Source organism: Triticum urartu, chromosome 5 (genome assembly GCF_003073215.2).
Source record: "Triticum urartu cultivar G1812 chromosome 5, Tu2.1, whole genome shotgun sequence".
In the NCBI taxonomy this organism is placed as follows: domain Eukaryota; kingdom Viridiplantae; phylum Streptophyta; class Magnoliopsida; order Poales; family Poaceae; genus Triticum; species Triticum urartu.
In genome coordinates, this window is record NC_053026.1 from 635061839 (window position 1) to 635078753 (window position 16915).

Below are 16915 nucleotides of genomic sequence, written 5' to 3' on the forward strand. Positions count from 1 at the left end.
GTACATCGCTGTACGGGCCTGCTCGACTTCGTGCTCGAGTCCTCGGTAATCACATCAGTTGGCGACTACGTGCTGCGGCGCGCCATGAACCTGGTGACCAAGGTGCTCGGGTTCTTCCTTGAGGCGTGTCTGGCATGCTCCCGGCGGCGGCATGCCGGCGGAGCACGACAAGATGAGGGTGCGGTTCCATCTCACCAGGGGAGAGCTCACGAGGGACCTTGTGCACTTGTACATGCACGTGCGCCAACTGCATCTTGATTGTGAGGAACAAAGCTCGGAGCTGGTTCCGCCGTAGGACGATGACCGTGTCAGCGCATGCCACCATGGGCAATTACGCACAGCCTCAAGACGCCGAGTCGTCGCCGAGTACTCTGCGGCGAACACTATTGTGCAAAGCTGACTCGCACGATTTTGGTATTCTAGCGTATTCACGTAAGCTGACTTTGAAGCCGGTGGACATGTGGATGGATTTTCCATGAGCTAGCTAACGTACGTAATGACTTACACGCCGGCTAGCTTGATCGATCTGTACCGGCGGAACTCAGCTAGCTGCCGTCCAATGGACGCGCGAGTACGCCCGAGAGCACGGCCTCTGACTCGGCTTCGGCATCTTGGCGGGTGTCGGAGCATGCCGTGGAGTTTGCCATGGATCGCAGTGCTGGCTGTTGCAGCATCGCTCGGCGAGCTCGGCGCGATAGCCGAGGGGAAGAAGATGGATATGGCTTGCAGTGAACCTGTAATCCTGCCCGGGATTGCAGTTTTCCAGTGCGACAAACAGGTCTAGGATCGGTGTAGGGTTGATTTTGACCGGGATCAGATAGGTGAGGGTATCGATTTCAGGGATTAAAAGGTTGAGGTCCGATTCCGACCCGCTCTACGAGTTTAAGGTTTAAAACAGACTTTACTCTTTTCTATGCCCCATCTTCTGGTGCAAAAGCGACAAGCAGAGAGAGAGAGAGAGATTAGTCTCGTCGAGGCCGAGACCGGTTCCGTCCCGTTCAGACTTGGGCCATCTGTCGTTCCAATTCCAAAGCGGCCCACCGCGGAGTCGAGTCAAAGAATGATTGACCCCAGGTCAAAAACAAGAAAAGAATGATTGACCCGGCACTAGCACCACTCTAAAATACTGCATCAGGGCCCCCACGCTGGATATCATACCATTAGCCGGAAACCGTCCCCGACAGCCGGGGCCCGCGCCGCACCGATCGCCATCGGCCGGGGAGACCACCGATCAAGTCGAGTCTGAGTCGGGTCGACCAGAGGCCCCTCACGACCGCACGCGCTGCCTGGGACGGAATGGAATACGACGCGGACCGCTACCGTCCGGCCCGGCGTCCAGCTGTGGGCACGATCGACCGACGTGGCGATGCTTAGCGCTAAAGACCACAGAGCATGCCACGTGTGCTGCTGATGATGCCACGAAACGAGGTGATGCCTCTGCAGCGCTTGCCCTCCGGCGTCCAGCTGATGGCACGATCGACGTGGCGACGCTCAGAGTGTGTGTGCCACGACTGCTGATGCTAGTAAGAAACAGGAAATCTTTGTGATGTTAGGCTCATCGCTTGGCCTCCGGCATGCATCCAGCTATGCGCTCCCGTTCGAATGGCATTTTTTTTTCCTTTTGAGCTGGAAGCACAGCGTTCCGTTAACCATATACATCCGGCCAAACGCTGTGATCGCAACCTCGTGTTACAAATTCTTGGGCAAGAAGCCACGCGGAAAGTAGTACTCCTAGGGAAGCTTGTCTGCAGCTACAAAAACTGAATCTCCTGCACTGCTCGAGCAACGCTGGACGTACTACTACCAGGCTCGTGGGCTCAGCGGCTCTTTTATTACTGTTTCGAGTTGGATTTACCGTGCCTAGCGCATGGCGCCTACGGCAGCAGGAGTAAATAAACACCATGAATGCATCCGTCGGGCGCACGTCAGTCGGTTCCGTAGCGTGCGCCAAGTCTGGGCACCAAAGTTACTCCTCCTGCGCTCCGGTGCCTTAACTACCGCAGTTGCGTCAAGTGTCGCCCCAGGCAGGCTCCATCGTCAGACACGCAAAATGAATGAACCCCGCGCGTGGCCAAACAAAAACCCATGACCTCACCGCCGGCCCAAGCAAACTCTCGTACACCGCCGGAGCGTCCGCGCGGGCGGCGTGACGCCAGTGAAGCCCGGCCGCGGGGATTCAAAATCAGCGGCGGCGCAAATTCAAAATCAGGCCGAGCCTCCCTCCGACTGTGCCCTCCAGCTCACCGCCAGCGCCCGTCCGTCCGATGCCGCCCATCACTGACGCACGGCCCACACCCACTGCCAAGTGCCGCGCCTACATAAACCCCGGCAGCCCCCCCCGCTCTCGCCACGACACGGCCACGCCCACTCCACTTCACTCTCCATCCCCCAGCTGCCGCCCACCCAAATCAAAATCACCTCCACCTCCGACGGTACCTCGGCACGCCGTCCGTCCGGCTCCCTCGCGTGCGTGCCATGAGGAGCCTCGTGGCCGTGCCCGTCCTCCTCCTCCTGGCGCAGCTGCTCGGCGCGTGCCACGGGCAGGAGCAGCGGAAGAACTACGTGGTGCATCTCGAGCCCAGGGACGACGAGGGGAGCGCCGCTCTCCCGGTCGAGGACTGGCACCGTTCCTTCCTGCCGGAGGCCGCGCCCAGCTCTGCCGGCGACGGCGGGGCGGACGCCGGGCCCAGGATCATCTACTCCTACAGCCACGTGCTCACCGGGTTCGCCGCGCGGCTCAGCGACGCCGAGGCCGAGGCGCTGCGGGGCCGGGCGGGCTGCATCAGGCTCTACCCCGAGGTGTTCCTCCCGCTGGCCACCACCCACTCGCCGGGGTTTCTCGGCCTGCAGACCGGCAAGGACGGCTTCTGGAGCCGCTCTGGGTTTGGCCGCGGCGTGGTGATTGGGCTCGTCGACACCGGCATCCTGCCCAGTCACCCGTCCTTTGGGGACGCCGGGATGCCGCCGCCGCCCAAGAAGTGGAAGGGCGCGTGCGAGTTCAAGGCCATTGCCGGCGCGGGGGGTTGCAACAACAAGGTCATCGGCGCGCGCGCGTTCGGCAGCGCCGCCGTCAACGACACGGCCCCGCCCGTCGACGACGCCGGCCACGGCACCCACACGGCCAGCACAGCCGCGGGAAATTTCGTGGAGAACGCCGATGTCCGTGGCAATGCGCACGGCACGGCGTCCGGCATGGCGCCGCACGCGCACCTGGCCATTTACAAGGTGTGCTCGCGCAGCCGCTGCTCCATCATGGACGTCATCGCCGGGCTTGACGCCGCCGTCAAGGATGGGGTGGACGTGATCTCCATGTCCATCGACGTCTCCGACGGCGCGCAGTTCAACTACGACCTCGTCGCCGTCGCCACGTACAAGGCCATTGAGCGTGGCATCTTCGTCAGCGCCGCCGCCGGCAATGCCGGGCCGGCCGCCGGGAGCGTCTCCAACTGCGCGCCCTGGATGCTCACTGTCGCGGCCGGCACCACGGATCGGGCGATACGCACCACGGTGAAGCTCGGCAACGGCCAGGAGTTCGACGGCGAGTCCCTGTTCCAGCCCCATAACAACTCCGCCGGGCGCCCGCTCCCGCTCGTGTTCCCCGGCGCCAGCGGCGACCCGGACGCCCGCGGCTGCAGCTCCCTCCCCGACTCGGTGAGCGGCAAGGTGGTGCTCTGCGAGAGCCGGGGCTTCAAGGAGCACGTCGAGCAGGGGCAGACCGTGAAGGCGTACAGCGGCGCCGGCATGATCCTCATGAACAAGCCGGAGGAGGGGTATACCACCTTCGCCAACGCGCACGTGCTGCCGGCGTCGCACGTCAGCAACGCCGCCGGCTCGAAGATCACCGCCTACTTCAAGTCGACGCCCAGCCCCACGGCGAGCATCACGTTCAAGGGGACGGTGCTGGGCATCTCCCCTGCCCCGACGGTGGCCTTCTTCTCCTCCCGCGGGCCGAGCAAGGCCAGCCCCGGCATCCTGAAGCCGGACATCAGCGGGCCGGGGATGAACATCCTCGCCGCGTGGGCGCCGAGCGAGATGCATCCGGAGTTCATCGACGACGTGAGCCTGGCCTTTTTCATGGAGTCCGGCACGTCCATGTCCACCCCGCACCTGAGCGGCATCGCCGCCGTCATCAAGAGCCTGCACCCGAGCTGGTCCCCGGCGGCCATCAAGTCGGCGCTCATGACGTCCTCGGACCCCGCGGACCACGCCGGCGTGCCGGTGAAGGACGAGCAGTACCGCCGGGCGAGCTTCTTCACCATGGGCGCCGGGTACGTGAACCCGTCGCGCGCCGTGGACCCGGGCCTGGTCTACGACCTCTCGCCCAACGACTACATCCCGTACCTGTGCGGGCTGGGCTACGGCGACGACGGCGTGAAGGAGATCGTGCACCGCCGCGTGGACTGCGCCAAGCTGAAGCCCATCACGGAGGCGGAGCTCAACTACCCGTCGCTGGTGGTGAAGCTGCTGTCGCAGCCGATCACCGTCCGCCGCACCGTGAAGAACGTGGGCAAGGCCGGCTCGGTGTACACGGCCGTGGTGGACATGCCCAAGGAGGTGTCGGTCACGGTGCGCCCGCCGATGCTGCGCTTCTCCAAGGTGAACGAGAGGCAGAGCTTCACGGTGACGGTGCGGTGGGCCGGGAAGCAGCCGGCCGTCGCCGGCGCCGAGGGGAACCTCAAGTGGGTCTCCCCGGAGCACGTGGTGCGGAGCCCCATCGTGGTGCCGCCGGCCAAGGTGGTCGCGTAGGCGTTGGGTCGGTAGGGAGGGGTTCGGCTCTCGGCGTTGCTCGTAGGCGTGCGTGACAGAGGGTAAGAGCATTGCGTTGTATAGGGTGGCGCGGTCGATTAATTAGGCGCGTGCGTACTTCGTCGAGCGCCGCCGCCATTGCGACGGCGCAGCAAGCTCGGCTGCGACGTTTGCCATGGCGGTGGGTGTATAGTGCAAATAATGGAATTTATTATTAACCCGTGAAATGTAGCAATATCTGATGACTGTTCCATTGCACACTGGCAAGAGATCTATCGATCGAAAGCAGAGCATTTCAATTCTCTCTTCAGAACGGAAAAACAGAGCGTTTCTCTTCTTCAGACAAAAACAGAGCATACTCTGGTTGGTCCATGGGACCAGTGGCATCATCTGACTGTTCCATTGCACTTGCACATTGGCAGGAGATTGGTCGAAGCAGCACATCTCATTTCTTTCTTCAGATCTCTCTCTATATTCTTTTTCAGGAATGAACAGACAGAATGAAAGACATCTTGGACAGATCTTCGCACTTTACATTCTCGTGCTTCTTACCCTTGGGTTGTTATTGGAGATTCCAACAAAATTTTGTACCCTCATGAAAAGGATGGAGGTAACCCAAGACCAAATGCAATGATGCAAGAGTTTCGGAATTGTTTGGGAGAATGTGGTTTACAAGATTTGGGAAATATTGGCGACTGCTTCACATGGAGGATAGGGGAGGTTAGGGAAGGACTTGATAGGGTTGTATGTAATGTGGAATGGTCAAATAAATTCCCAAAAGCGGCCATTATCAATGAGGAACATGTGCATTCAGATCACCGTCCCTTAATCCTTGACACAGAATATTTTGATGAGAATATTTTTAATTGCGCAAAAGGCCGTGTGAAGCAATTTGAGGCTAGATGGCTCAAAGAAGAGACTGTTGAAGAAATTATACACACAACATGGGAAAATGCTAAATTACCGGGTGTTGGCCCGTCTCTCGCTGCTCGTACACGGGCGGTGCAGGCTAACCTACACACTTGGGACCGAGAGATTCTAAAAGGATCAAAGCAAAGAATTAATAAAATAAAAAACGAGTTGGAGAAATTGAGGCGGGACCTATGAATGTGGAGTCTCACTATTGCCAAAAGGAAGTTCTAGCCCTGATTGAGCATTTGTTAGATCAAGAGGAGATTTTTTTTGGTTACAAAGAGAAAGAGCTAACATTTATGCATGTGGATCATAATGTATTTTCTTTTTCATAATGCCGCAACGGCGAGAAAGAAAAATAATAACATGAAAAAGCTTCTTGATGACACTGGTGTTTGGCGGCAAGGAACGGAGTTAAAGGACCATATCAAGGGCTATTTCTCAAACCTTTTTACCTCTGAAATGGGGCAACCGAATATGGAAGTTTTATCTCTTGTTATGAGAAGAGTGCCAGATGAGATGAATAATGCCCTCCTTGCGCCCTATACGACTAATGACGTTCGTAGAGCTCCTTTTGATATTGGAGATTTAAAAGCCCCAGGCCCTGACGGTCCCCATGCTATTTTTTCTAAAAGATTTTGGCCTATGCTTGAGGATGATCTTGTTCAAGAAGTTTTGCAAGCGGTGAATACTTGTACTATTCCTGATGGATGGAATGATATTGCGACAGCGATGATCCCAAAGGTCAATTCACCAAAAAAAAACCCAATTCAGACCAATTAGCCTTTGTAATATTGTGTACAAGATTATATCAAAAATGGTGGCCGCTCGTTTGAAGGTGTTTCTCCTAGAAATTATCAGCCCGGCTCAGAGTGCTTTTGTGTCTGGAAGATTAATTTCTGATAATATAGTGGCCTATGAATGTTTTCACAAAATATAAAATAGGAGGGAAGGAAAGGAAGGATTGTGTGCTATCAAACTTGACATGCACAAAGCGTATGACCAGGTTGAGTGGGTTTTTCTGAAGGAGATTATGTTGAAATTGGGCTTTCAAGAGAGTTGGGTCAATTTTATTATACAATGTGTTTCCACTGTAGAATATCGGGTTAGGTTCAATACGAAAGAATCTGCAAGCTTTCAGCCCTCCAGAGGATTACGACAAGGAGACCCGTTATCTCCTTATTTATTGTTGTTATGTACTGAGGGCCTGACCGCTCTGTTGTCACATGCAGAGGAGACTAGGAAAATTGAAGGTGTGAAGGTATGTAGGGAGGATCCATTTATTACGAATCTTATATTTGCGGATGACTCATTGATCCTGATGAAAGCTAACATACACAATGCTGAGGCTTTGAAAGCCATTCTGGATTCGTATTATACCGCCTCTAGGCAAATGGCGAGTGTTGAGAAATCAGACATATTTTTTAGCCCCAACATGAGAGTGGATATCAGAGAACAAATTTGTACCACTCTCAATATTATGTCTGAAGCTCTAAATGATATATACTTGGGCCTACCAGTTAATGTGGGTATAGACAAGTCTGACTGTTTCCAGTACTTGATTGACCGTATCATCATGAAGATAAGTGGATGGGAAGAGAAACTTCTATCCGCGGGAGAAAAGGTGATCCTCCAGAAATCTGTTGTACAAGCAATCCCCACCTGGCCACATATGTGATGTCCCTCTTTAAAATCCCTAAAAAAACTTGCAAGGGAAACACTGATTGTTGGAAATATGCCCTAGAGGCAATAATAAATTAGTTATTATTATATTTCCTTGTTCATGATAATCGTTTATTATCCATGCTAGAATTGTATTGATAGGAAACTCAGATACATGTGTGGATACATAGACAACACCATGTCCCTAGTAAGCCTCTAGTTGACTAGCTCGTTGATCAATAGATGGTTACGGTTTCCTGACCATGGACATTGGATGTCGTTGATGACGGGATCACATCATTAGGAGAATGATGTGAATGGACAAGACCCAATCCTAAGCCTAGCACAAGATCGTGTAGTTCGTATGCTAAAGCTTTTCTAATGTCAAGTATCATTTCCTTAGACCATGAGATTGTGCAACTCCCGGATACCGTAGGAATGATTTGGATGCACCAAACGCCACAACGTAACTGGGTGGCTATAAAGGTGCACTACGGGTATCTCGAAAGTGTCTGTTGGGTTGGCACGAATTGAGACTGGGATTTGTCACTCTGTGTAATGGAGAGGTATCTCTGGGCCCAATCGGTATGACATCATCATAATGTGCACAATGTGACAAGGAGTTGATCACGGGATGATGTGTTACGGAACGAGTAAAGAGACTTGCCGCGGTAACGAGATTGAACGAGGTATCGGGATACCGACGATCGAATCTCGGGCAAGTATCGTACCGATAGACAAAGGGAATTGTATACGGGATTGATTGAATCCTTGACATCGTGGTTCATCCGATGAGATCATCGTGGAACATGTGGGAGCCAACATGGGTATCCAGATCCTGCTGTTGGTTATTGGCCGGAGAGTTGTCTCGGTCATGTCTACATGGTTCCCGAACCCATAGGGTCTACACACTTAAGGTTCGATGCCGCTAGGGTTATAGGGAAAGTATGTACGTGGTTACCGAATGTTGTTCGGAGTCCAGGATGAGATCCCGGACGTCACAAGGAGTTCCGGAATGGTCCGGAGGTAAAGATTTATATATGGGAAGTCCCGTTTTGGTCACCGAAAAAGTTTCGGGTGCTATCGGTAACGTACCGGGTCCACCAGGTGGGGCCACCAGCCCCAGAAGGCTGCGTGGGCCAAGTGTGGGAGGGGACCAGTCCCAGGTAGGCTGGTGCACCCCCCACCAAGGCCCAAGGCGCAGGGAGAGTGGGAGGGGTTAAACCCTAGGTCCAGATGGGCCTTAAGGCCCACCCTAGGGCGCCCCCCTCTCTCCCTCTCCCCTCTAGCCGCCACCCTAGATGGGATCTAGGGCTGTCGCCCCCCCTTGGGGAGGGTACCCTAGAGGGAGCGCATCCCCTCCCCTCCCCTATATATACTTGAGGTATGGGGCTGCCCAACATATGTGATTTGATGTCTCTCTTGGTGCAGCCCTACCCCTCTCCCTCCTCGTCTCTCGTAGTGCTTGGCGAAGCCCTGCTGGAATACCGCGCTCCTCAACCATCACCATGCCGTTGTGCTGCTGCTGGAGGGAGTCTTCCCCAACCTCTCCCTCTCTCCTTGCTGGATCAAGGCATGGGAGACATCACCGGGTTGTACGTGTGTTGAACGCGGAGGCGCCGTTGTTCGGCGCTTAGATCGGAATCGACCGCGATCTGAATCGCTGCGTGTACGACTCCACCAACCGCGTTCTTGTAACGCTTCCGCATTGCGATCTTCAAGGGTATGAAGATGCACTCCTCTCTCTCGTTGCTAGTCTCTCCATAGATTGATCTTGGTGACACGTAGGAAAATTTTGAATTTCTGCTACGATCCCCAACAGTGGCATCATGAGCTAGGTCTATGCGTAGTTTCTATGCACGAGTAGAACACAAATTGTTGTGGGCGTTGATTTTGTCAATTTACTTTCCGTTACTAGTCTTATCTTGATTCGGTGGCATCGTGGGATGAAGCGGCCCGGACCGACCTTACACGTACGCTTACGTGAGACTGGTTCCACCGACTGACATGCACTAGTTGCATAAGGTGGCTAGCGGGTGTCTGTCTCTCCCACTTTAGTCGGATCGGATTCGATGAAAAGGGTCCTTATGAAGGGTAAATAGAAATTGGCATATCATGTTGTGGTTTTGGCGTAGGTAAGAAACGTTCTTGCTAGAAACCTATAACAACCACGTAAAAACTTGCAACAACAATTAGAGGACGTCTAACTTGTTTTTGCAGCATATGCCGTGTGATGTGATATGGCCAAAAGGATGTGATGAATGATATATGTGATGTATGAAATTGATCATGTTCTTGTAATAGGAATCACGACTTGCATGTCGATGAGTATGACAACCGGCAGGAGCCATAGGAGTTGTCTTAATTTATTTATGACCTGCGTGTCAACATAAACGTCATGTAATTACTTTACTTTATTGCTAACCGTTAGCCATAGTAGTAGAAGTAATAGTTGGTGAGACAACTTCATGAAGACACGATGATGGAGATCATGATGATGGAGGTCATGGTGTCATGCCGGTGACAATGATGATCATGGCGCCCCGAAGATGGAGATCAAAAGGAGCAAAATGATATTGGCCATATCATGTCACTATTTGATTGCATGTGATGTTTATCATGATTTACATCTTATTTGCTTAGAACGACGATAGCATAAATAAGATGATCCCTCGCCATAATTTCAAGAAAGTGTTCCCCCTAACTGTGCACCGTTGCTAAGGTCCATTGTTCCGAAGCACCACGTGATGATCGGGTGTGATAGGTTCTAACGTTCGCATACAACGGGTGTAAGCCAGATTTACACATGCAATACACTTAGGTTGACTTGACGAGCCTAGCATGTATAGACATGGCCTCGGAACACGAAAGACCGAAAGGTCAAACATGAGTCGTATAGAAGATACGATCAACATGAAGATGTTCACCGATGATGACTAGTTCGTCTCACGTGATGATCGGACACGGCCTAGTTGACTCGGATCATGTATCACTTAGATGACTAGAGGGATGTCTATCTAAGTGGGAGTTCATTAAATAATTTGATTAGATGAACTTAATTATCATGAACATAGTCAAAAGGTCTTTGCAACTTATGTCATAGCTTGCGCTATAGTTCTACTGTTTTAGATATGTTCCTAGAGAAAATTTAGTTGAGAGTTGATAGTAGCAACTATGCGGACTGGGTCCGTAAACTGAGGATTGTCCTCATTGCTGCACAGAAGGATTATGTCCTTAATGCACCGCTCAGTGTGCTGATCCTTGAGTGTCGTCTATAGATGTTGGGAAACATCTGACATACACGTTTTGATGACTACATGATAGTTCAGTGCGTAATGCTAACAGTTTAGAATTGTGGCACCAAAGACGGTTTTTGAAACGTCGCAGAACATATGAGATGTTCCAAAGACTGAAATTGGAATTTCAGACTAGTGCCCACGTCAAGAGGTATGAGACCTCTGACAAGTTTCTTAAGCCTGCAAACTAAGGGAAAAAACTCAATCGTTGAGCATGTGCTCAGATTGTCTGAGTACTGCAATCGCTTGAATCAAGTGGGAGTTAATCTTCCAGATGAGATAGTGATGATTCTCCATAGTCACTGCCACCAAGCTATTGGAGCTTCGTGATGAACTATAACATATCAGGGATAGACATGATGATCCTTGAACAACTCGCGATGTTTGACACCGTGAAAGTAGAAATCAAGTAGGAGCATCAATTGTTGATGGTTAGTAAAACCACTAGTTTCAAGAAGGGCAAGGGAAAGAAGGGATACTTCATGAGATGGCAAATCAGTTGCTGCTCTAGTGAAGAAACCCAAGGTTGAACCAAACCCGAAACTAAGTGCTTCTATAATGAGGGGAACGGTCACTAAAGCAGAACTACCCTAGATACTTGGTAGATGAGAAGGCTGGCAAGGTCGACAGAAGTATTTTGAATATACATTATATTATTGTGTACTTTACTAGCACTCCTAGTAGCACCAGGGTAATAAATACCGGTTCGGTTGCTAAGTGTTAGTAACTCGAAATAAAAGGCTAAAGAGACTAGCTAAAGGTGAGATGACGATATGTTGGAAGTGTTTCCAAGGTTGATGTGATCAAACATCGCACGCTCCCTCTACCATCGGGATTGGTGTTAAACCGAAATAATTGTTATTTGGTGTTTGCGTGGAGCATAGACATGATTGGATTATGTTTATCGCCACACGGTTATTCATTTAAGGAGAATAATGGTTACTCTGTTTATTTGAATAATACCTTCAATGGTCTTGCACCTAAAATGAATGGTTTATTGAATCTCGATTGTAGTGATACACATGTTCATGCCAAAAGATATAAGATAGTAATGATAGTACCACGTACTTGTGGCACTGCCATTTAAGTCATGTTGGTGTAAAACGCATGAAGAAGATCCACGTTGATGGATCTTTGGACTCACTCGTTTTTGAAAAGATTGAGACATGCGAACCATGTCTATTGGTAGATATGCATGAAGAAACTCCATACAGATGGATCGTTTGGAATCACTTGATTTTGAATCACTTGAGACATGCAAATCATACCACATGGGCAAGATGACTGAAAGACCTTGTTTTCAGTAAGATGGAACAAGAAAGCAACTTGTTGGAAGTAATACATTTTGATGTGTGCAGTCCAATGAGCAGATGCCGAGTAGATGCCGAGTATATTTAATTGATGAAACACAAGTCTGAATTATTGAAAGGTTCAAGTAATTTCAGAGTGAAGTTGAAGATCGTCGTGACAAGATGATAAAATGTCTATGATATGATCATAGAGATGAATATCTGAGTTACGAGTTTGGCACACAATTAAGACAATGTGGAAATTGTTTCACAACTAATACCGCCTGGAACACCATAGTGTGATGGTGTGTCCGAACATCATAACTGCACCCTATTGGATATGGAGCATACCATGATGTCTCTTATCGAATTACCACTATCGTTTATGGGTTAGGCATTAGATACAACCGCATTCACTTTAAATAGGGCACCACACAATTCTGTTGAGACGACACCATATGAACTATGGTTTAGAGAAACCTGAGCTGTCGTTTCTTAAAAGTTTGGGGCTGTGATGCTTATGTGAAAAGGTTTCTGGCTGATAAGCTCTAATCCAAAGCGGATGAATACATCTTCATAGAATACCCAAAACAGTTGGGTATACCTCCTATTTCAGATCCGGAAGCAAAATTGATTGTTTCTAGAAACGGGTCCTTTCTCGAGGAAAAGTTTCTCTCGAAAGAATTGAGTGGGAGGATGGTGGAGACTTGATGAGGTTATTGAATCGTCACTTCAACTAGTGTGTAGTAGAGCACAGAAAGTTGTTCCTGTGGCACCTACACCAATTGAAGTGGAAGCTTATGATAGTGATCATGAAACTTCGGATCAAGTCACTACCAAACCTCATAGGTCGACAAGGATGTGTACTACATCAGAGTGGTATGTAATCCTGTCTTGGAAGTCATGTTGCTAGACAACAATGAACCTACGAGCTATGAAGAAGCAATGGTGGGCCCGGATTCCGACGAATGGCTCGAGGCCATAAAATCCGAGAGAGGATCCATGTATAAAACAAAGTATAGACTTTGAAAAGAACTACTTTATGGTCGTAAGGCTGTTGGGTGCAGATGGATTTTAAAAGGAAGACAGACAATGATGATAAATGTCACCATTAAGAAAGCTCGACTTGTCGTTAAGATGTTTCCCGACAAGTTCAAGGAGTTGACTATGATGAGACTTTCTCACTCGTAGCGATGCTAAGAGTCTGTTAGAATTATGTTAGCAGTTACTGCATTATTTATGAAATCTTGCAGATAGGATGTCAAAACACTGTTTCCTCGACGTTTTTCTTGAGGAAAGGTTGTATGTGATACAACCAGAAGGTTTTCTCAATCCTGAAAGATTCTAACAAATATGCAAAGCTCCAGCAATCCTTCTAAGGACTGGAGTAAGCATCTCGAAATTGGAATGTACGCTTTGATGAGATGATCAAAGATTTTGGGTTTATACAAAGTTTATGAGAAACTTGTATTTCCAAAGAAGTGAGTGGGAGCACTATAGAATTTTTGATGAGTATATGTTGTTAACATATTGTTGATCAGAAATGATGTAGAATTTCTGGAAAGCATACAGGGTTATTTGAAAAGTGGTTTTTAATGGAAAACCTGGATTAAGCTACTTGAACATTGAGCATCAAGATCTATAAGGATAGATCAAAATAGCTTAATAGTACTTTCAAACGAACACATACCATGACAAAATTTTGAAGGAGTTCAAAATAGATCGGCAAAGAAGGAGTTCTTGGCTGTGTTATAAGGTATGAGTATTGAGTAAAACTCAAGACCTAACCACGGCAGAATAGAGAGAAAGGACAAAGGTCGTCCCCTATGCTTTAGACGTAGGCTCTAAAGTATGCTATGTTGTGTACCGCACCTGAAGTGTGCCAAGCCATGAGTCAGTCAAGGGGTACAAGTGTGATCTAGGAATGGATCACAGGACAACGGTCAAGGTTATCCTTAGTAACTAGTGGACTAAGGAATTTTCTCGATAATGGAGGCGGTAAAAGAGTTCGTCGTAAAGGGTTACGTCGATGCAAACTTTGACACTAATCCGGATGACTCTGAGGAGTAAATCAGATTCGTATAGTAGAGTAGTTATTTGGAATAGCCCCAAGTAGCGCGTGGTAGCTGCATATACAATATGACATAGAGATTTGTAAAGCACACATGGATCTGAAAGGTTCAGACCCATTGACTGATAAACCTCTCTCACAAGCAAGATATGAACACACCCCATGGGTGTTGGATTCTCTACAATCACATAGTGATGTGAACTAGATTATTGACTCTAGTGCAAGTGGGAGACTATTGGAAATATGCCCTAGAGGCAATAATAAATTAGTTATTATTATATTTCCTTGTTCATGATAATTGTTTAGTATCCATGCTAGAATTGTATTGATAGGAAACTCAGATACATGTGTGGATACATAGGCAACACCATGTCCCTAGTAAGCCTCTAGTTGACTAGCTCATTGATCAATAGATGGTTACGATTTCCTAACCATGGACATTGGATGTCGTTGATGACGGGATCACATCATTAGGAGAATGATGTGATGGACAAGACCCAATCCTAAGCCTAGCACAAGATCGTGTAGTTCGTATGCTAAAGCTTTTCTAATGTCAAGTATCATTTCCTTAGACCATGAGATTGTGCAACTCCCGGATACCGTAGGAATGCTTTGGGTGCACCAAACATCACAACGTAACTGGGTGGCTATAAAGGTGCACTGCGGGTATCTCCGAAAGTGTCTGTTGGGTTGGCATGAATCGAGACTGGGATTTGTCACTCCGTGTAACAGGGAGGTATCTCTGGGCCCACTCGGTAGGACATCATCATAATGTGCACAATGTGACCAAGGAGTTGATCACGGGATGATGTGTTATGGAACGAGTAAAGAGACTTGCCGGTAACGAGATTGAACGAGGTATCGGGATACCGACGATCGAATCTCGGGCAAATATCGTACCGATAGACAAAGGGAATTGTATACGGGATTGATTGAATCCTTGACATCGTGGTTCATCTGATGAGATCATCGTGGAACATGTGGGAGGCAACATGGGTATCCAGATCCCACTGTTGGTTGTTGGCTGGAGAGTTGTCTCGGTCATGTCTACATGGTTCCCGAACCCGTAGGGTCTACACACTTAAGGTTCGATGACGCTAGGGTTATAGGGAAAGTATGTACGTGGTTACCGAATGTTGTTCGGAGTCCCGGATGAGATCCCGGACATCACGAGGAGTTCCGGAATGGTCCGGAGGTAAAGATTTATATATGGGAAGTCCCATTTTGGTCACCGGAAAAGTTTCGGGTGCTATCGGTAATGTACCGGGATCACCGGGAGGGTCCCGGGGGTCCACCAGGTGGGGCTACCAGCCCCAGAAGGCTGCGTGGGCCAAGTGTGGGAGGGGACCAGTCCCAGGTAGGCTGGTGCGCCCCCCACCAAGGCCCAAGGCGCAGGGAGAGTGGGAGGGGGCAAACTCTAGGTCCAGATGGGTCTTAAGGCCCACCCTAGGGCGCCCCCTCTCTCCCTCTCTCCTCTAGCCGCCACCCTAGATGGGATCTAGGGCTGCCGCCCCCCTTGGGGAGGGAACCCTAGAGGGGGCACATCCCCTCCCCTCCCGTATATATACTTGAGGTATGGGGCTGCCCAACATATGTGATTTGATCTCTCTCTTGGTGCAGCCCTACCCCTCTCCCTCCTCGTCTCTCGTAGTGCTTGGCGAAGCCCTGCTGGAATACCGCGCTCCTCCACCATCACCATGCCGTTGTGCTGCTGCTGGACGGAGTCTTCCCCAACCTCTCCCTCTCTCCTTGCTGGATCAAGGCGTGGGAGACGTCACCGGGCTGTACGTGTGTTGAACACGGAGGCGCCGTTGTTCGGCGCTTAGATCGGAATCGACCGCGATCTAAATTGCTGTGTGTACGACTCCACCAACCGCGTTCTTGTAACGCTTCCGCATTGCGATCTTCAAGGGTATGAAGATGCACTCCTCTCTCTCGTTGCTAGTCTCTTCATAGATTGATCTTGGTGACACGTAGGAAAATTTTGAATTTCTTCTACGATCCCCAACACTGATGCGATGTCTCATTTTTGGTGGGGAGTTGAGGACAATCAGAAGCGAATGCATTGGATGGCTTGGTGGAAAATGTTGGCAAAACAAGGTTGGCATATTCTTGAGAATCCAGAGTCCTTATGTGCTACCGTGTAGAGAGCTAAGTATTTCCTTGACGATGATTTGTTGAATACGAAGTTAAAGAAGGGATCCTCTTTTACTTGGCAAAGTATAATGGCGGGGATTAATTGTCTAAATCATGGTTATATATGGCGTGTTGGAAATGGTCACGATATTGATATTTGGGAAGATGCTTGGATCCCGAATTGTGCAAACAGAAAAGTAATCACACCTAGAGGGAGTAATTTGATCTCAAGGGTATCTAATTTTAATTGACCATGTTACTAATAACTCGGATGAAAATCTAGTTACACAAATGTTGTGGCCAGTTGACGCACAACGGGTCCTTGCAATTCCACTTTCCCAACACGATATGTTAGATTTTGTTGCTTTGAGCTATTCAAAAAATGGAGTGTTTTTGGTCTGATCATCCTATGCTGTGGAATGGGAACATCAACACGGGAGAAAAATGAGAAGAGCTGATGAGATGGGACATTTAACTATTAATCCTATTTGGAGTGAGATTTGGAAGTTAACTTGTCGAGTGAAGGTACTTTTTTTTCATATGGCGCACGTTGTACGTCACTCTTCCGTGCAGAGTTACTTTGGTGAATAGGCACATAAAAGCTCCCCCAATTGTCCTTCTTGTCCCTTGGGGTTGGAGGATACAAAACACATGTTATTCAATGTCAAAAAGCAAAGGAGGTGTGGAGAGTGCTGGGACTGGATCAGGTCAAAAGAGCTTATGAAGTTGATTATGCTGATGTGGCGGTCCTCGAATTTTTACTCTCTATACCTGAAAATGAGCCGACTATCTTGGGCAGTCAG

General features: G+C 49.5%; 1 protein-coding gene across 1 annotated transcript; it reads left to right on the plus strand.

Moving 5' to 3' along the window:
• Positions 1 to 2107: 2107 nt before the first annotated feature.
• On the plus strand, positions 2108 to 4983 carry LOC125511440 (subtilisin-like protease 4). The gene has a single exon (XM_048676817.1). It carries the CDS (start codon positions 2476 to 2478, stop codon positions 4744 to 4746), a length of 2271 nt encoding a protein of 756 aa, XP_048532774.1. The 5' UTR covers positions 2108 to 2475; the 3' UTR covers positions 4747 to 4983.
• The last annotated feature ends 11932 nt before the right edge of the window (positions 4984 to 16915 follow it).

What these genes read in the sequence shown, in the direction of transcription:
- LOC125511440 (XM_048676817.1), top strand. Translation starts at nt 2,476, where the DNA reads ATGAGGAGCCTCGTGGCCGTGCCCGTCCTCCTCCTCCTGGCGCAGCTG.